This window comes from Pelodiscus sinensis, chromosome 7 (assembly GCF_052426305.1).
Source record: "Pelodiscus sinensis isolate ZL-2025 chromosome 7, ASM5242630v1, whole genome shotgun sequence".
NCBI classification, from domain to species: domain Eukaryota; kingdom Metazoa; phylum Chordata; order Testudines; family Trionychidae; genus Pelodiscus; species Pelodiscus sinensis.
Genome location: NC_143058.1, coordinates 41,518,783 through 41,539,834, shown reverse-complemented (window position 1 = coordinate 41,539,834; position 21,052 = coordinate 41,518,783). Strand labels below are relative to the sequence as shown.

At 43.8% G+C, this 21,052-nt stretch overlaps 1 protein-coding gene across 1 annotated transcript in view; it reads right to left on the bottom strand.

Moving 5' to 3' along the window:
* Nucleotides 1-1,849: 1,849 nt before the first annotated feature.
* The window catches only part of LOC102444776 (uncharacterized), a 100,448-nt gene continuing 81,245 nt past the window's right edge, over nt 1,850-21,052 (bottom strand). Inside the window, exons 27-36 of the mRNA XM_006110461.5 lie at nt 19,175-19,243; nt 18,169-18,237; nt 17,209-17,289; nt 9,623-9,658; nt 9,215-9,251; nt 8,434-8,991; nt 7,370-7,599; nt 6,120-6,210; nt 3,207-3,395; nt 1,850-2,713 (exon numbers count right to left, since the gene is read on the bottom strand). Of these exons, the coding sequence (XP_006110523.1) occupies nt 2,706-2,713; nt 3,207-3,395; nt 6,120-6,210; nt 7,370-7,599; nt 8,434-8,991; nt 9,215-9,251; nt 9,623-9,658; nt 17,209-17,289; nt 18,169-18,237; nt 19,175-19,243 (1,368 nt within the window). The 3' untranslated portion in view covers nt 1,850-2,705. The remainder of the gene's footprint in view (nt 2,714-3,206; nt 3,396-6,119; nt 6,211-7,369; nt 7,600-8,433; nt 8,992-9,214; nt 9,252-9,622; nt 9,659-17,208; nt 17,290-18,168; nt 18,238-19,174; nt 19,244-21,052) is intronic.

The window sequence follows — 21,052 nt, the reverse complement described above, 5'->3', positions numbered from 1 at the left end:
GAGGAAGATCTGAGTAAATTTTAAGGCCTACCACCTGTAATGAATATAAGTGATGTAATGCTGTGGAAAATTGTAAATTGTAAGAAAATGTTTGTAAGACCATTAATAATGGAGAAGTTGTTTAAAATGTAGTTTTCCAAAATGGAGTCCAAAACTCCATTTTGTACCTAGAACTTTGCAGATTTGTTTTTACAGTTGGGTATGGCATAGAATGTGCAGGTAGAATATTTAAGTTCGAAACCTGATCTACCTGTCAGTTAAATTTGCATAAATATGAATATGCATGAGCATTTCTATCAGCCAATCAATTCATACCACGCTGAAAAAGCATCCTTGCCATATCCAATCAATTTAAAACATCTAGGTAATGAATATGTATAAAACCACCCTATATAAGTTTGGACCGAACGTCAGTTCGTGCTGGTTCCCGGATATAGCTGGGGCCTGCAGCGTCGTGGGTTCGTCGGGTTAGTAGAGCATCCTAGCCTGGGCTCTTTTCCAGAAAGAATACCTTAATGGTATTTGTCATATACAGGATCTGTTAGTATCTTAATGGTACTAGGTACCCTTGTGGTACCGAACATCTTTATGATGTTCTAGTTTTCTTCATTGGGTTATATGACGGAAGGTCATTTTCCCACTTTAGTTAGTGTAGTTTAGTTCTTAGAATAGGATAGATCTCCCATGTGTCATCAACAGGTGCGTCGGTCAACGTAAGGTCGGCCGTCATCGTGTTTGTTCGACGGGTGCGTCGGAGAGTGTAGGGTTTTATTTTAGGATTAGGATAAGTTAGGTACAGGGTCCACCATCGCCGGTTCGAGACGCTACCGAAGAGCGTGAAAAGGGCTGACGAGAGAACGATCCGTGGAAGACGAATCGCCGGTCGTCGTTCCCAATTCCTGCCTTCGTGAAACTATCTTGCCTCAAATCGCCCGACGAGGGATCGCCTGGTTGTTCCTCGCCCGAGGCTCCAAAACAGCCAAAGGCTTGAGGTCACCAGCTTCCGCGGCTCCACTACCGTCAAAGACTCTGGTAATATTTAAGGATTTAAGGGGACTTCCCCTTCTTATCCTTTAGGTTATTGTATAACGGGGACTGCCCCCGGGTTATTGTTAAACCGAGATATTGTGTGTGTTAAATTTTTACCTTGTTAAACAATATAGTCCTGTTGTTATAAAATCTATACATGGACTTATGTTTTCATTCATTGAGGTTTTGCACTTTAAACGGTAAATAGATACGGATAGAGGTCCAACCTGTTTTACCATCCCTAGAGGATTGGGAAGTGCCGAGCACTTCTTTGAGGATTGCCCTCTTACACCTTTGGCATCCTTAATCTGTTGGTACTTATTAAAAGTATTCACGTAACAACTGCAGGGAGTGGTCGTCCATAGGGTGCCAGAACAGCAGCTAGCAGAGTGTATATGAGTGGAGAGCATAACCTAGAACAGTGTTTCTTAAACTGTGTACCACGGTATACGGTGTGTTGTGAGGCTGTCAGAGGTGTGCCATGGAGAACAACAGAGTTCAAAATGGCCGCTCTCAAAGGGGCAGGCGACCTCTTTTTTTTTTTTGCTCAATAACTTCCCCCCCACCTTTTTTCCCCCTCAACAAAAAATCCTTAGTGTTCCTCATAAAAAAAATATTGTTTGTTGTTCCTCGGTCTTAAAAAGTTTAAGAAACACTGACCTAGAAGGTTCAGTCCTGTTGAAGTACTCAGTTACTGCAGCAAGAACATGTTAAGCGTTAACATGAACCTGTGTGATTGTTAAAGGTCATACCAAAACAACTCTTTAGTTCTGCAGAGCTGCTATTATCAATTCTTTCTACTAGCAATAAAAACAAAAGATTTTGTAGTACAGAATTTAATTAATAAAAATCATCATACACTGTTATGCATGCACATAAATACAGCAATGCATATTGGCAGGGACTTAAACATGAATGCAAAATGGCTTCTTATTTTCAAGTCTAGGCTGCTGTTGACCTTCTGAATAGATGTTAAATGAGATTTTAAAAAATGTTGAGGTTAGAATATTAAAATGCATTTAAAAATCAAACACCGCTTTAAAAACACAATACTTTAAAAATTAAAGAACTAGTTAAGGACTGAATGTATCTATTTTAGCAGTGACAGTTTTTGTTATAATCAGTTACATATGTTTGTAGACATTTAATAGATTCATCTTGTATCTTACTAGCCAATGGAAACTGAAGAAAGTGTTTAAATCAGAAGTACAATGTTTTTGTACAGTTACAAATATAATACTTTGCATGTACATAGTGACTTTCATAGTGATTTTAAAAGTTCTTCTTCCTCAGACTCTGTCCCTAAGGAAAGACTGTAGTATTTCTCCATTTTATAAATGGGTGAGTTGTACCGCAGAAGACATATGTGACTTTCCCAAGATAATGGAACAGACAAGACAGTTGGTAGAGCTCGGTAAATAACCCAAGGATTTTCTGTGCCACTTTCTCTTAAAATATTTGTCCTTCTCTTTGAAGCTCTAATATTGGCAGATATCAAGTTGACAGTTATATGTAGTGATAACCCCTGAGTAATATTTGCTTTTAAATTGTAACATGATGCACAGTTATCTAAGTATTATACCAAAATCCTTTATGAGTGTAAAACAGCACTTGTGTAAAACTCAGTTTTTCCTTAAATAAAGAAGTCTTCTTTGTTGCAGAATTCACATCAAACTTTAGTTTTCTGTAACAGAGGGGGAAGTACATAATTATACTGTGCAGAGATTTCTACATAAATAAAAGGTTACGTAAACCAAGCCAAATGTACAATTTACATTTGCCTATTCATTCTATTTTATTATTTAACAGAACTACTTAGGAACCCCAATCAAGGATTGGTATCCCACTGAGCTAAATGCTGCACAGATATGTGGGGCAAAGGTAATCCTTACCCAGAAAGCTTACATTCTATGTACTACTGAATATAGTCCTGTAGAGAAAAAAATATGTTGTCATGTAATTAAAGCTCATATAACATTGCTTATGCACAAGGGGGCAACATTATGGCTACACAGGCAGCCTTAATTTAAGTATTTTCTACCTTTTGAATGTTTGACTTTATGTTATTAACATTCTTTAACTTTTTTTGGTATGTAATATAGGATACCAGAATATACTGTACTAAGGAATCACATAAAATAATAGTTTTTAACGTAGAAAAATATATACAAACTTACCTCCAGAATAAAATACACAGGTCTTTTTACATTCCTCTTCAGTGTCAAAGCGATTAGCATTTCCATCACAACCGCCATACCAAAACTGAGCACAGGCATTGGCTTGCTTATCATAGTACCATTTTATTATATAGACACGGCATGACCCTTGATCTAACCTCAGTTTACATCGGGGAAGCAGGATATTATCTTAAAAAACAAAGGATAAAAAGAGCTCTCAACCTGTGAAAATAATTTACATCTCAATGTTTGTACCTTTTAAACTGTTTTATTGCTGCTTATGTGATAGAACAATTTAAAGTTTCTGTTGAAATTTTTAAAGATTTATTTGAAACCTGGAAGCCTAATTAAATGGGGGCCTTTTCTAGAAACTATTGTATTCCTGTGAGTGAAGGTAAAACACCTTCACACATTATAAAATTATAATTAGAAAGACTGTGCTATAAAATTATCATCTATATGGGCTATTGATAAAAACGTAGGGAAATAGTCTGATAATATTGGAAGCTAATTGTCAGTAGTCAGTCTTACCAGAAATTAAGAGGGAGAAAAGGGTATAAACTACCAAAATTAGGAAGTATGTACCATATTTTAAAATTGGTACTGTGTGAGAGAGCTTCTGGTTCTAAAATCCTTGTTAACTATCTGCAATACATAATCATATTCTTGTAGCGTGGCACTAGAGCCTTTCCATTAGAAACTGTATTCAGTGGTTTTTCTAAGATGTGCACACTTCACTTCTAATGGCATTAGGTGGCAATCAAGTACTGTACATAATAGAAGAGCTCATAAAATAAATCAGAAATAAAAGGACATAGCCGAGGCAGTGTGAGCTATTGGATAGATTAGATGCTCCGAGTATGTGCCTAGCATCTGTGATGGTGTGACGGGACGGACTGCCCCTGCCCTGCGGAGGCAGATCCGCCCCGCACTGACCCAGCGGTTGCGCTCGCGTTCCTGGGAGCAGACCAGGAGGCGCGAGCGGTGTGTGGCCCCTGTACGGCTGCCACTGCTCAGCTGAGCGGGGCAGGAGGAGCCAGCAGGCGGGACGGGGGAGGAGCAGGACGGCATTCCGGCCACGACCAGGGCGGCTAGTGATGTCATGCTGGCGAGGCGCCGGCGTGGCGTTTAAAAAGGGAAGAGCGGGCAGCAGCTGGGGAGAGAAGGAGAGTGGAGGCAGCCTGGCAGCTGGACAGGTCCACGGAGGGAGGCGAGACTAGCCGAGGCTGGGTCAGAGCCAGGAAAGGACTGTGAGGTAGGAAGTAGCCCAGGGCGGGGCTTGGAGCTGGTGAGCCGGTGAGTTTCGGGCACGAGCCCCGCCGGCTGGACAGATTGGGCGAACCTGTCCTTAGGGCCCTGGGCTGGAGCCTGTGAGAGAGGGCAGGCCTGGGCTCCCCTACCCCACATCCCCAGAGTCGGCCGCAGTGTCAAGCACCAGACGCCAGTGCAGGAATTACTGAGCGGGACTAGGAACTAAGACTGGACTAAGGAAGCACGAGGGGGAGGGGGTGGCTAGACCCGTGACTGACCGGGTAGGCGACCGCCCACTCGTACAGATGGGTATATACTGAGGATCTCTGTCTGACAGTGCATGCTGCCAGAACTACGTTCTATTTTTAGCATGCTAGCTTGATGAGAGCTAGTGCAAGTATATCTCCTTGTACTGGGAATCACACCCACCTCTCCAACTGCAGATATCCTTCAGATTCTTTCTGCACCTGGCCTCTGTTCTGGTTTCTAGCATAAGGGAAACAGCAGAACCTGACAGTTGGGGAAGGCAAGGCATGTTGGACAAAGATGCTGGGGAAGCAACAAGACTGGGTCCACTCTAAAATCCTAAAATGGCCCCACCTCCCTGTGATAGCATTACCAAACTTAAGAAATTAGTTAGTCCTGAAGAAGTAATTCTGATTTAGGCTCTCTATTAAAGGTTAATATTTAAGTAATCAAAATGAAAAGTTGGGTATCATGTATAACCTGGTCTGAGTGTAAGCAACACAGAGGCAGCTGATGAAATAGATGATGACAGTATTATGTCCAGCAGTGATAATGAGGATGATGATGGCAGTGAGGATACCCCTACCGCAGGCGAGGAAAAAAAACCCTTGATTTTTGTCTGGCAGTGAAGGGGCATACCAATTCTACCCTAGGGCTGTGAGGGTTAACCCTGTCCACTTAGTTGAGGAGGCCCCATTCCCACAGCTATGCTGGGCATGCTCCAGCTGGAGGCCAGGTATAAAGGCCTGTGGAGCAGCTCAATCTGGGCCGATTGTCGATGAGGAAGGAGGTGCCACAAGAGCTCCTGAAGAGGAACCACAAGTACACCAAAATGCCAACATGAGTCAGCAGGGAACAGCATCAGACGTCCCCAGTCTGGAAAGAGGAGCTGGAGAACACAGCGCCAGAGAGATGGATAGGAAGTAGCCCAGGGCAGGGACTTGTACCCTTGGTGCTCTGTGTGTTTTGGGGAGGATCTTTGCAGAGCCAGTGGTGTATAAACCTACCACCGTCAGGGCCATGGGTTGGAACTCAGTGAAGAGGGCAGAGGACCAGGTCCCTCAATACAACAAGTGGGGGTGTACATCACATTGCTTATTGACTCTGGCCACAGGGTCACACTGCCCTGTGGGAAGAGAGTGTTGCTATTGCTCTGGGCTGCCAGACCATATGGCCTGGGACAGGTGTGGTTTGGTCATGGATTGAGGTAGCCCAGATGAGTTACTGGGATAGTTGGGAGGGGAGGCACAGCTCTCCCCAGCACCAAACTAGTACACATGCAGGGTTGAGTACCACTCGCACAGCCTAAGATACCTGATGCCAGCCTCCCGAGGGGACAGACGTACCAACATCATGACAACAGCCTAGAAGAATTAGGAGATGAAATTGTAAAGAGCAAGATGATTGTGAGAATACCTCTGGTGTTCACTGAGGGCAAAGATGGCTGCTCATCTTCTTCAGACTCCTCTTCATAGCCTTCATAAACTGCCATAGATGATTCTTTGGTCTGAAACAAAAATTTAAGATTCTTTAATTTTAAAATGCTTGTATGTTTAATCATGTCTCTAAAAGGAGGTGGGACTCGTGAAGAATTCATAAGTCACTGTGATTTTTGAGCCTAAGATTCTGATGCGATTCTAGATGGGATTCTGTTTGGAAAATATCAGTGCTGTTTAGGTTAGGGATGAAAGTAACTAGTTAACTCTCTGATAATAAGCATATGCTTATCGGAGAGTCGATTAGTGATTCAACCAGTCGCTTTCTCCTCCCCCCTATTGCCTCTATCAGAGAGAGGCAGCAAGGCAGGGGGAGCAAGAGCAGGAGGTGGCTTAAAAGCCAGTCGCCCCCCCAGCAGCAACTCCACAGGGGGGCAGGGGAGACAGAGGAATAGCAGGGGATCGGGCACGAGCCGGAAATCAGCTGATTCCCAGCTCGCGCCTGATCCCCCTGATGCACTTGTGCTTTTTAAATGTATTAAGAGCCAAGCAGAGCCACAGCAGGGTTAGTTCCCAGGAGAAATTCCATCAAATCAAAATGTATTTTTTTTCGAAAGAACCTGTACTCCTGAAAAAATGAGGAGTGCGGGTTCTTTTGTAAAAGACGTTTTTTTTTCAAAAGAACTGCGTGTAGACTGCGGTTTCACTTTCAAAAAACCCTTTTTCGAAACAGCGATCGGATGCAAATATGCAAATGAAGCACGGGATATTTAAATCTGTGCTTCATTTGCACTTTCAATCGGACTCATTTATATTCCTCTTTCGACAGAGGAATGTAGTCTAGACGAGCCCTTGTTGTAATCAGAAGAAATGCAACGTAGAATCACTAAGCAGAAATGCCCCTTTTTAGAGTTACTTTTCAGAGTATAATTGCCCTTTCAATATCTCATTCTTTATATTGCAGCATACATGTTATTATATTAAACATTATGATAATCCTTCTTTTCTCCATGGATAGTGTTACAATTTGTTAGCTAACTGCATACATGCTGCATTAGAACTCTCATTCTCAACATTTGGCTCTAAGAATCCCCAGTGAAGTAAAGGAGCAACTCCACTAGCTTGACCAATAGAGGGAACAAGGGGGAAAAAATATCTGATATACTGCATTCATTAGCAGACAAGGATGTACATACAAGCCAGGTGATCATCACAATGAATTATTCATACCGGAACTAATGGTTGAGACAGCTTGCTTTCTCTCACAGATATTCCATGGCTGTCTGATGAAACTGGTTGTCCATTAACATTGTTGTTGCTGTGAAGTAAGTAATGTGAAGAACTGGAAGACAATGAATGGATAGATGATCCACTTATGCTTGCACCATTTCCAATACGATTATATATTAAGGCACCATGTTCGTCTTCACAAAATTGGTTTACTAATTTGGACTCCAAAGCTTAAAGAAAAGAGAAGAGCATTATTTATGCAGAGAGACTCAAACAGGAAATAAGGTTATTTATATACCATAATAACAATAAAGATAACCCTTCTGGACTATTTACCATAAATCTTCTAGCTCCCTAAGACCTCTATTACTTGTTCTACAGTGTACATGGCACATTGTGTCATAAAATAAGATCTATATCTCTAAATTTAACCAACTGTGCTTATTCTAGAGATTCAACTGTCCTGAATCTCATAAAATTTCATCATTAGTTATTACCTCCTAATAGGCCAACTCCTGCTTACCTTAGCGAATTTCTTGTGAGTAAGAAATCAGGATTTGGCTCAGTGGGCCAGATTCTGGCTGCTTTGTGCAATGCCAGTGGTACAAGTCAGCTGGACACCTAGCTTAATTTCCTATTTGGGAATTCCCATTTTGCAATGAAATCAGTGATTGGCATTGAGCTGATGTAGAAGCTCAATACCATGATTCCATCAGCCCTTTGGCATAGCAGGTGTTACTGGACTATGTCAGTGCTCCAGCAATTCCCACCTCTCAGAATGACCCTATTTGGGCATGTGTAGCTATGTATATTAGAGCAATTGTTGAGTGTCTTTAACTTAAAAAAACACTACTTTATCAGCCTCAGAAACCAGTGGCCTCAAAGATGGATATATGACACACTGCCTCCCATTCCTTCAATATGAACCTAGTATAGCTCAGCGTCTAGGTCAAGATCTCTGGAAGTTTACACAGAAAGAAAAAGCAAGTCATTCATTCCAATGGACAAGTTTAGCTTGTTCTAGATTAGTTTACAAATATTTAACACAATTAAAATACACCCACCTGGAAGGGTATTAAAATCGTCAATCAGATACATATGTTCTCTGTCAGGATCTGATGCAATCAGATTTAGTTCACGCAAGAATTCAACTTGGGTTGGATCTGAAGTATTTACAATTCCTATTGCATACATTTCAATGTTGGTTGCGTGGGCCTCTCGGACAGCGATATCCAGTTTAACAGCTTCTCTTTTATCTGCCTGGCCGTCTGTTAATACTATAGCTACTTTTCGCACACCTGTTCGAGCACCAAAAAATCCTTCCTGTGTGGCTTTGCGGATAGCAGTTGCTGTGTATGTACCTTCCCCCATATACAGCATTTTTCTAATTGCTTGTTTCACTTCCTGTTGGGTTGTGTACCTGTTAAGTCCAAATTCTAGCTGAACCTCTAAACTGTAGAGTACAAGACCAATTCTGGTGGCATTTCTGCCTACTGTTACTCTATCTACTAAAGCAGTGACAAAGTCTTTAATTATCTCAAAATTTTCTGGTCCCACACTTTCAGAGCTGTCAATCACAAAAACAAGCTCCATGGGTATTTCCTTACATTTAATACCACAGCCTGTAGAGGAAGAATAAAAATCAAATCATTATTAGTTCTGAATGTATTATTAAACTTAGTCTTGTTCATACACAAGAATACCACTTCCATTATACTGTAAGTACATATTACCATACACTGGTTATGCAATGATAACTTTATTCTATACATAAAATGTAAGGAAAGGAATGTAAAAGTAAATTAATAAAGAGGATCTGAAATATAAGGTTGATTGAACACTTACCACATATTTCTTTAATTAATTTAATTATATCTTCTCTCTAAGTCAGAAAAGAAAAGTAAAATAAATAGCATATTATTTGCCAATTGAACTCTCTGATGACCTATGATATCATTCTCATCAATCATTTAATTTCAGGTATTTGCCACAAAAGTGCCACAATCTTTCATGCTGTGAACTCAATTATGCCTTTACTGAGCCTAACCTGTGTTAGGGACCCCAGTTCAGCAAAGCATTTACATGAGTGTTTAAGTCCTACTGAAATCAATAGGATTTAGAAACCTTTTGTGTTGTTTCTTAAATGTGGATAATATAGCCAGTTGTGAGACTACTTATATTTTTTTCTCAATCAAGAAACATTGCATTTAATTGTATCTTGCATTAGTGCAAATTACAACAGGATTTACTTACTGTAAGGCCTTGTTCACCCTTGGGTCCAGTACTGCCCTGCAATAAAGACCATAATTTAGCTATTAGCAATCATTAGTAATTGTAATCTGAGCCATTATTTTATCTGTCTGGTCATTGTATACTTTAGCTCATAAGAACTCTTTTCTATAAAAATGTCCTGTTAAAATATTAGAGCTCAGTCCAGCACAAAATATTTACAGCCTTCTGGGCAGTAACAAGTCCTGTGAGTCTGCGGCTGTAATCGGTGTCTCATTGGAATGATCAGAATGCTATGAAGACCAGGAGACACAAATCTCCAGCTGCAGGGCTGAAAGTTTCTGTCTATCCAGGGAAGGGAGCACTCATGCAAAGTGCTTCCTTACTGCCAAGTTATGCAAGTGCCAGATCTCAGAACAGTCTCCTAACCTGCTACTGTACAAGCAGGTGCAAAAACTCTAGGATTGCCGTAATTCCCCTTTGTGAGCCCAAGTGGACAATGAGAGGATCAATACTTGGAGTAAGGGCTGAGGCAGTTTTATTAAAAAAACAAAAACACAAACAAAGCTCCCTAAGCAAATAGCAGAGAAGGATCTGGTATTCAGACTTTTACTCTCTCTCTTGATTCCTTGCTGCGATGATTAATGGGGTCTCTCCCCAGAAACAGTGTTCCTTTCCACACTACCCCCAATTATTATCTTTGTGAAGAGAGTTGATTGACAGTTAAATTTGACTTTAGAACAGAGTTATGTGGTTATATACCTTTAAGATCTGTTTATGGACTTTCACTTTAAGGAAGTTGCATCTATTGTTTTGACCTATGGACTTTCAGGTTACATCTACACTACGAGCCTCTTGCGGAAGAGCAAATGCAAATGGAATGCTCATTTGCATATGTTGTGCTCTCATTTACATTTCCTCTTCCTTTCCCTTTTGTGCAAGAGGTTTTTGTGCAAAAAAGTGCTGTGTAGACGGCGCCTTTTTGCGCAAAAACCCCCTTTTGCGCAAGAGCCTTTCTTCCTAATTTTTTGAGGAAGAAAAATGAGGAAGAATGGCTCTTGTGCAAAAGGGTTTTTTTGCGCAAAAAGGTGCTGTCTACACAGCGCTTTTTTGTGCAAAAAGCTCTTGTGCAAAAAGGGAAAGGAAGAGGAAATGCAAATGAGAGCACGACATATGCAAATGAGCGCTCCATTTGCATTTGCTCTTTTGCAAGAGGCTCGTAGTGTAGACGTAGCCTCACAGAGTTTGAGAAAAGGAAGTTACTCACTTCGTGCAGTAACGATCGTTCTTCGAGGTGTGTCCCCGTGGGTGCTCCACTTCTGGTGTCGGGCTGGTCCCGGCGCCGCAAATCGGAGCTTTACAGAGCTGTGTGTGTGTGTGGTCGGGCAGCGCGCGTGCACTCTCGTTTCGCGCCTTTCATCTACCGCGCGCTGCCCGGCTCCCGCCAGTTCGTCTCACCGCCTATCTGAAAGACAGAAAGACAAGATTCCGAAGCAGGGAGGAGGGCGGGTCGTGGAGCACCCACGGGGACACACCTCGAAGAACGATCGTTACTGCACGAAGTGAGTAACTTCCTTTTCTTCTTCGGGTAGTCCCCGTGGGTGCTCCACTTCTGGTGACTCCGAAGCAGTAATCTCGGCTAAACGTGTGTTTCGGAATCGGTATTCTGAGCAGCAGGCAACACTGCCAAGGCTACTGCTGAGTCAGAGGCGAAGTGCTGAACAATTGCATAATGTCTTGAGAAGGTAGAATTTGAAGACCAAGTCGCAGCACGGCAGATGTCACGAAGAGGGACACCTTTCACGAAAGCTGTAGACGCAGCAACTGCTCGTGTTGAGTGAGCTCTAGGTTGCGAGGTGAGAGACTTCTTACGAATAGTATAGCACGTCGTAATACAAGAGACAACCAGTTTGGAAATGCGCTGGGCGGATAAGAACTTGCCCCTAGAAGGCCCCGATGTTGAAATGAAGAGGCGGTCTGTCTTACGTAAAGCACGGGTTCTGTCTATATAGAAAGCCAGAGCTCTACGGACATCAAGCGTATGCAGGAGAGCGTCTCGCTGAGATGCATGCGGTTTTGGGTAGAAACATGGCAGAACGATTGGTTCGTTTATGTGAAATTCCGTACAGACTTTAGGTAGAAAGGCTGGATGAGACCTCAGTATCACTGATTCCGGGTTGAAGACTGTATAGGGAGGTGTTGACATTAGTGCGGATAACTCGCTCACCCTGCGTGCTGATGTTATGGCCAGAAGAAAGAGTACCTTCATTGTAAGCATCGGTAGTGGTACCGTGGCCAACGGTTCAAACGGTGGCCTAGTGAGGACATCAAGTACCAGGTCAAGACTCCATGCAGGTGGCGGAGGCCTCCGTGGTGGGTTGAGGTTAGCCAATCCTCTGAGAAATCTAGCCATCATGGGGTGAGAAAAAACTGACTTGCCTTCAACGGGGTAGTGAAAGGCAGCTATCGCCGCTATATGGACCTTAAGTGATGAAATGGCTAGTCCGGTTGCCTGCAGCTGGAGGACATAGTCCAATAATACATGCATCGGCGAAAGCAAGGGATCCAGGAGTTTAGGAGCACACCATCGTACAAATCTGGACCACTTTGACAGGTAAGTTTTCCTGGTGGAATCTCTCCTGCTGTGCAGGAGAACACGCTTCACCTGGTCCGAACAAAGATTCTCGGACTCGCTGAACCATGTACCATCCATGCAGTGAGGTGCAGAGTATCCAGCTTTGGGTGACGCAGGGAGCCTCTCTGTTGTGTCAGCAAGTCCGGTAGGCAAGGTAGTCGGCGCGGTGCTCGTACAGAGAGCTGCCGAAGGGTCGAGTACCATGGCTGCCTGGGCCATGCTGGGGCTATAAGTATCACTCGGGCCCTGTCCATCACAATCTTCTCGAGTACTCTGGGAATGAGTACAACAGGGGGGAATGCATACAAGAGTGATGTGCCCCAGTGAAGGAGGAATGCGTCTCCCAGAGAGTGAGGTCCCACTCCCGCTCTGGAACAGTAAGCTGTGCATTTCGCGTTGGCATGTGTTGCGAAGAGATCTATCACCGGAAACCCCCACTGATGGAAGAGAGTTAAGATGACATCTGTGCGGATCACCCACTCGTGGTCCTGGGGGAAATACCTGCTCAGTGCATCCGCTGTGGTATTGCTCACACCCGGTAAGTATGACGCGACTATAGAGATGTTGTTTCGAATGCACCATTTCCAGAGGCGGATCGCCTCTGCGCAAAGTGAACGGGATCGGGCACCCCCCTGTCTGTTTATGTAGTACATTGCCACTACATTGTCCGTGAGAATTCTGGTGACAGTACCTCTCATGTATACCTTGAAGTGTTTGCAGGCATGAAACACGGCCCGAAGCTCGAGAAGATTGATATGGAGCATCATCTCCATCGTGGACCAACGACCCTGAACTGTTTTTGTGCCCATGTGGGCACCCCAGCCGATGAGAGAAGCGTCTGTGGTTATCTCTCGTGACGGTTGTGGTGCATGGAAGGGGACTCCTGACAGCATGTTCTTGTGATTCGTCCACCATACTAGGGAGTCCTTGACATGTACTGGAAGTACCACAGTCTTGCGGATGCTGTGGTCCGTAGGCTTGTAAACCGTGCTTAGCCAATGCTGCAGACACCTGAGGTGTAGTCTTGAATGGCGCACTATGATTGTTGTGGAAGCCATATGTCCCAGAAGCTGTAGACACACGCGTACCGGGAGCATTGGAGCTTGCAAGACTGTTTTTATCAGGTCTTGCATTACTTGAAAACGCTCGAGTGGAAGGTGGACTCTTTCCGACTGGGAGTCGAGACGCGCTCCTATGAAGTTTAAAATCTGTGTTGGTAGTGGGCGTGATTTTTGAGTGTTCACGATAAGGCCGAGGGAGTCGAACAACTCCTGAGTTGCGACTACCATGTGCTGAGCCTCTAACTGGGTGCGTGCCTTGATGAGGCAATCGTCGAGGTAGGGGAAGATAACGACTCCTATCCTTCGAAGATGGGCAGCCACTACTGCTAGTGTCTTGGAGAACACCCTTGGGGCCGAAATGAGGCCGAAAGGCAGGACCCTGTATTGAAAATGATCGTCGCCCACTACGAATCTGAGAAAACGCCTGTGCGCTATGTGAATCGTTACATGGAAATATGCGTCTTGCAAATCCAGGACTGCGAACCAATCTCCTTTGTTTAGTGCTGGCATGATTTTGGCCAGGGTGGTCATTTTGAAGCGCTGCTTTCGGATAAAACGGTTGAGACCCCTCAGATCGAGGATGGGTCTCCACCCCCCGGACTTTTTGGGAACCAGGAAATACCTGGAGTAGAACCCTTTGCCTCGAAATTCGTCGGGTACTCTCTCTATGGCTCCAATCTCGAGTAGGTGAAGAACCTCTTCTCGAAGAGCGGCCCCATGAGACGGGTCCCTGAGAAGGGATGGGGTGGGAGGAGTGGTAGGAGGGATTGATGCGAACGGGATTGTCAGGCCCGATGATATGACCTCTAGGACCCATCGGTCCGAGGTAATGGTGGCCCATTGATGAAGAAATGGCCTCAGGCGGTGGTGGAATAAGGTGGTGGTGGTGATTGCAGGCTTTAGAGTGTTGACCGGTGGAGATATGTTCGCGTCCTCTGCACGGGAGTCAAACCTGCTGCTTCTGGGAAGGCCGAGCAGCAGAGCGGTTCTGTTGTTGACGTTTGCGCTGAGGGCGCTGTCTGAATCTAGGCTGGTCGGATCCCCGCTGCTGTTGCTGCTGCTGCTGCTGCTGCTTATAGGGGAAAAAATCATATCTCCTCTGGAAGGGGTAGTATCGTCTGCGTTTAAAAGGTGACGTGTACATCCCCAGAGAACGGAGGGTCATACGAGAGTCCTTGCCAGAATGGAGGATCTCATCGGTAGTAGAAGCAAACAACTTCTGGCAATCAAAGGGTAAATCTTCCACTTTGGAGTTCAACTCCTTAGGGGCTCCCGCTGACAATAGCCAGGAAGCTCTCCTCATCGCAATGCCTGTTGCCATCGCTCGAGCGGCTGTGTCGGCAATGTCCGCGGCTATCTGAAGGGCTGTCCTACATGCGGTGAAACCTTCCTGGACAACCGATCTAAGGAGAGACTTCTTACTGTCAGGGAGGTGCTGCATAAGTTCTGGTAACTTAGAGTAATTATCAAAGTTATGGTTCGATAGCAGAGCAGCATAATTGGCGACCCTCAGTAGCAAGGTTGAGGAGGAGTAAACTTTCCGGCCAAAGTGGTCCAATTTCTTTGTCTCCCTATCCGGTAGGGAATTCTTAAATTGGGGCATTTTGTTCTTGTGACGAACCGCATCCACTATCAGGGAATTCGGCTGGGGGTGATTGAAAAGAAAATCCAGACCTTTGGATGAGACAAAATACTTCTTATCAATTTTCTTATTAGTGGGCGGTATCGACGTTGGCGTCTGCCAGATATCCTGTGCCACTTCTAAGATGGCTTCATCTACCGGGAGTGCAATCTTTCTCTGTTGTTTAGGGTGCAGATTCTTAAACAACTTATGCTGTTTAGCTTGAGATTCAGTGAGCTGCACTTCCTGGGATTGCGCCACACGTTTAAACAGGTCTTGGAATTCCCTAAGATCGTCCGGTGGTGACTTCTCGCTCATAGACAACGGTTCATCCCTAGAGGGCTGTGGTGAACTGGTATTAGGGGACATATCCGGATCAGCTTCCGAGAGTTGCCCTTCCTCTAGGTCTGACATTCGTGAACAATGCGTGGGGGAACGAGAAGATACAGGGCGTCGTAGCGGAGAACGTTTGGAGATCTCCGAGCGGCCAGAGCGTGGACTAACTGACCTACAGGAACATGGAGACCTGCGATGAGATCGAGAGTGACTGCGATGAGATGACTCAATATAGTCCGGTCTATAACGATGGGTATAGTGCCGGCCAGACCTTGCAGGGGACAAGCGTCTAGAAGATCTAGTGCTGTCATACCTGACGTAATATGCACTTCTAGATGAATGAGTTGGTGATCGTGAGCGTCTCGCAGGAGAAGGAGATCTGGAATATCTCTGGTGTGAACAGCTACGCTCTCTATCATAATAGTGACGAGATGAGAGACTGCGGTGGTAATAACGCCCATGGTCTCTTGCGTGGTGCGTAGAGGCACAACGGTAAGGGGATGGCTCGTGGTGAGACCTTGGCGAGGTACTCTGAGAGATTCCCTGGGCATTTGATCTTTGTGTTGATGCTGCTGGCTGTGTAGAGCCTGGAGAGTGAAGGGTTAAGGGCTGTGAAGCAGACATCTGAGTATGGGCACGCTGATCCCCTGCCGGTGCTGAGGACAGCTCCCTGTGGGGGGCCGTGGTTAAAAGCCCTTCAGCAGCCGGCACCGATACAACTGGAGCCGCTGCGTCTGTCTCTTTAAGAAGCCCCGGTGCCGGGTGAGGATCCCGAGCAGGGGGCTGACGAGACTCTGAAGTGCCGGCCGGCTTATTCACTGACGGAGCACGGGTTACCCTCGAACGAGAAGTGCCCGGCTTGTCACCTGCGCTTGCCCGCGACTGCGGAGCAGCTGGCAGGGAGTGAGCAGGAGAGGCTTTCCTCTTTTTTGATGAGGACAAAGCCTCAGAAGGAGCCTTCCGCTTATCAGTGGTGGGGTCCGAGGCAGAGGATCCTGAGGCAGTGGAAGGCATGAGAGCCTTATCAAACAGGATCTCCTTCAGGCGACGTTCCCGCTCCTTGCGGGCTCTAGTCGTTAGGCTGGCACAGTGGGAGCACTTCTGGGGGATGTGAGTCTCCCCAAGGCAGCGAATGCAAGCCGAGTGACCATCTGACACCGGCATTGGTTCAGCACAGCCTTCACATTTTTTGAAGCCGGGGGAGCCCGGCATTTTGAATTGTGGGGACTGAACGTTACCGCCGGCTAAGCGCAGCCGCTTGTATGCGTCCCCAGCTTCTCTGAGTTAGTTTCCTTCTGTTTACTTTATCTACATTTTATTTCCTTTGTCTTTGTCTTTTTTTTTTTTTTTTTTTTTTGGTAACCGGAGCAGGCAACAGAAAAAAACGCCAACACTATATATGTAGCACTGCTCTTACTCGGTTTTTTCTTTCTCTTTTCTCTTTTCCTTTTTTTTTTTTTTTTTTTTTTTAAACCGCGTCTGCCAACGGGGCTAGACGCGCTATGTATTTTAACATTTAAAACTATGAAATTTCCCCACGGCAAGCAGCCGAAGGGAAGAACGGGGAAATTTGAAGAGAAAGTGGGGAAGCTCCGTCTGCGACCCAAGGCGGATGAGAAGAACTGGCGGGAGCCGGGCAGCGCGCGGTAGATGAAAGGCGCGAAACGAGAGTGCACGCGCGCTGCCCGACCACACACACACACAGCTCTGTAAAGCTCCGATTTGCGGCGCCGGGACCAGCCCGACACCAGAAGTGGAGCACCCACGGGGACTACCCGAAGAAGAATGTCTATTTTACAGTGAATTCTGTCTTTAAACTCTTGATATAGTTTTACTTTTTTATAAAAGCATTTCAGATTATTTGCATGAAATAGTTGAAACCACATGACACAGTCATATACTATAGATGTTTAAAATTTGTTTACAACAAACTCATTGATAAATGGTAGGAACTTACAGGTTCTCCAGACAAACCAGGATCACCCATGTTGCCTTTTTCTCCTTTTCTTCCCCTTTCACCTCCAGCACCACGATCACCCTTGGAATGATGCATTAGTTAGACAGTAGCTGTAAGTCACATCTTTCAATTAAACTTTTCATTTTACATCTAATTGTTATTGAAACCCTGTGCAACTGGTACAAAGGACTAAAAACTATTCTACCCAAGTTTTGTTCCTTTTTATTGTAATAAGTTCTACATTGTCATATTTCAAAATATATTTAAATTGTAATATTCCAAAAGATACTTTATAAAATATTAAACCGAAGGTCTGATTCTGTGAAGGGCTGGATGTTCCCAAATTCCACTGACTTTAATAGTAGTCACTGAGCACTTTACAATTAAGTGTTCTGCGCTTGGCAGGATAAAGTCCAGAATTAGTTACAACTGTATCTTTAAATTCTACTAAACTCAGATAAAGCTTTTCATAATTATATTTCACTCTGACTTGTATAAAATGTAATCAAATTAATAACTATGATTTCTATGGGGAAAGAAAATGCAGAACTTGGAATGCTGGCTTTCTACTGTGAATTTCTTTTTGGCTCACTTTTTAAGAAGTGTGGCTGATAGAAAAAATGACATACTATATCAGAAGAGTAGAAGGTCCAAGGGGCAGGCTCCACTGAGCTATATGGCAAATGAAACAATCTGCTGCCACATTAGTAAAAACATAATTTAAAAAGTTCTGAATACCCCTGAATCTAATCAGACTACAGTATAAGATAAAATATGACATCTGTGATACTGTTTACTTATTTTCCTCATTTCTAACTATACTCTGTTACATAACTGCAAATTTTTATCCCCTAGTCTCTCTTCACAGAATATAAGTAAAGCCACTGGGACTTGAATCCTTATGATGACTTCAAGGAAAGAACTGGGCACCAGACATTATCTTTCATTTATATAATATACCTTTGGTCCAAGTAATCCTTCTCCAGGGGGTCCTCGAGGTCCTGGCATTCCTTGCATTCCTTGTTCACCCTAATGATATTTCAATCAGATGACCATTCATCACATATTAACGTTAAATGTTCACAACAACATTGTTTCAAGCTACATTTTAATGAGTATACTATATATATCACATCACAGGTCATGCAGACTTCTTTATGCAGATATATTTCAGCATATCTTTTGTTTCCCATCAAGAATATTTTTGAGCTTCCTTTCTCCACCCCTTAGAAAGATCGGACTGTGAATCCTTTATTCACCCTGCCAGCACCTCTTTGTGTAAACAGACAAATTTAAGTAAATGGGACTTCTCACAGGAGCAAGCCTTCACGAGGGTGAATAAGGGCTGCACAAGCTGGCCATATATGACTGTTTTCCTTCTTTAATATTTTTAAATAAAATTGACTTTTTCTGTTTCCCTTCCCATATTCTCTGTTTTTCTCCCCCTCATTCCTCTCCACTATCCCTTTTATTTCAATCCTTCCCTTCCAATGCAACCTTTCCTAGTGTAAAAGTGCCAGTTATATGAGAAGGGAAACATGGCATTTAGACTCAGTGCTGTGCCTTCTCCTCCTAAACTGATAGTTAACAGAACTTTTCCAAATTTGGAACAAACATGCATCACAGAGATTGACAGAAAGGGAACAGGGAAAGATGGCCTTGTTTTTTGGTGCCCCCTTTCAAAGGTAACTATTTGAGACAAGAACCTCTCAGTTGTAGAGGCTCCTTGGCCATCTCTACTTGTTGTTAATCTAGCAGTAAGGAAGAGAACAGTAAATGTCAATTCTTTTACTCGTGTCACTTTTTTCATTTTTTACCGTCAGCCTCTTAGCCATGCAGGGCATTAAAAAGGGGGGGGGGAACCCACGCAATAATAGGCAATCTGTTTCTCAACTTCCTTTATATTATGATGGTCAGGTTCTCCCCTGATCTATATATGAGCATTGAAGTCACTGATTCTTTATACCTTAGATCCCTGAATACCTTCTCCTGGAGGCCCCAGGGGCCCTGGGGACCCTTGCCGTCCTACATTTCCCTAAATGGAGAAAAATCCACACATGTTAAACACAGTATCTAATAAACACACATCACAAATTCTTATACCATCACATAATTTCAAGTTACTCCTCTATAAAATGTGTGATGTCCTCCTAGAAGTACCATGGACAGGATTAATCAGAAAAACAACAAGGAGATTCCCTCCCCGCCCCTGCAATTTTATCAAATAACTAATGGCTGAATTATGGTTCAGCTTTCAGAAGAGTCACTAAAGACTGACTGGGCAATGATGGTGAATCACTCTTACCCTTGGAGGTGAACCCTCCAGTGAAAGGATGCAGGGCATCGGTGGGGAAAAGGTTGCACTGTGGATAAAGAACTATAATTTCCAATATAGCCCAATCCACCAGCACTAAATTAATTTAAAAACACTTAAAGATACATGCCCGAATTATATGGCAAAATAAATAAACGGTTCTTTGTTGCCTAATTATAAACTTTTAATTTTAAATAGAATTCCAAAGCAAATTATGGTTTTTCTATAATACTCAAATGAAGATAACTGCAACCAACACATTCTAATACGAATGAGTTTTATACACATATAGCTCTTTAATAATTCTCACTAGATCCATTGGTCAAAATTAGAAAATAAATATTCTAACATTTAATACTACAGCCTGTCCCTTGATGGGACTCAGGCCTACAATCTAAGGCTCCAGAGGCCTTATCCATTAGGGCCACTGGGACCCCTCTCATTTCTCTGCCTGTGGCTTGCTCCATGTGCCAGAGCTGGGGCCAACAAGGCCATAATTGGGAAGCGTCCCGTCCCCAGCCCCAATCCTGGGGAAGGCCCCATGGTCCATCCTCCTTCTGGGTGCAGGAAGGGCTGGTGGCAGCCCCCCATTCTGCTAAAGGCAGATTTTGGTAAACTCAGAGAGCTGGTAGGTAAGGTCCCATGGGAAGCAAGACTGAAGGGAAAAACAACTGAAGAGAGTTGGCAGTTTTTCAAAGAGACATTATTAAGGGCCCAAAAGCAAGATATTCCGTTGTGTAGGAGAGACAGAAAATATGGCAAAAGATCGCCTTGGCTTAACCAGGAGATATTGCATGATCTAAAAATAAAAAAGGAGTCATATAAAAATGGAATCTAGGACAAATTACAAAGGATGAATATAGGCAAACAATACAGGTATGCAGGGGCAAGATTAGAAAGGCAAAGGCACAAAATGAGCTCAAACTAGTTACAGACATTAAGGGACACAAGAAGACATTCTATAAATACATTAAAAGCAAGAGCAAGACCAAGGACAGGGTAGGCCCAATGCTCAGAGAGGAGGGAGATACAGTAACAGGAAACCTGGAAATGGCAGAAATGCTTAATGACTTATTTGTTTTGGTCTTCACCGAGAAGTCTGATGAAGGAATGCCTAATACAATGAATGCTAATGGGCAGGGGGTTGGTTTAGAAGATAAAAGAACAAGTTAAAAATCACTTAGAAAAGTTAGATGTCTGCAAGTCACCAAGGCCTGATGAAATGCATCCTAGAATACGCAAGGAGCTGATAGAGGAGGTATCTGAGCCTTTAGCTATCATCTTTGGAAAATCATGGAAAACAGGAGAGATTCCAGAAGACTGGAAAAGGGCAAATATAGTGCCTATCTATAAAAAGGGAAATAAAAACAACCCAGGAAACTATAGACCGGTCAGTTTAACTTCTGTGCCAGGAAAGATAATGGAGCAAGTAATTAAGGAAATCATCTGCAAACACTTGGAAGATAATAAGGTGATAGGGAACAGCCAACATGGATTTGTAAAGAACAAATCACGTCAAACCAATCTGAT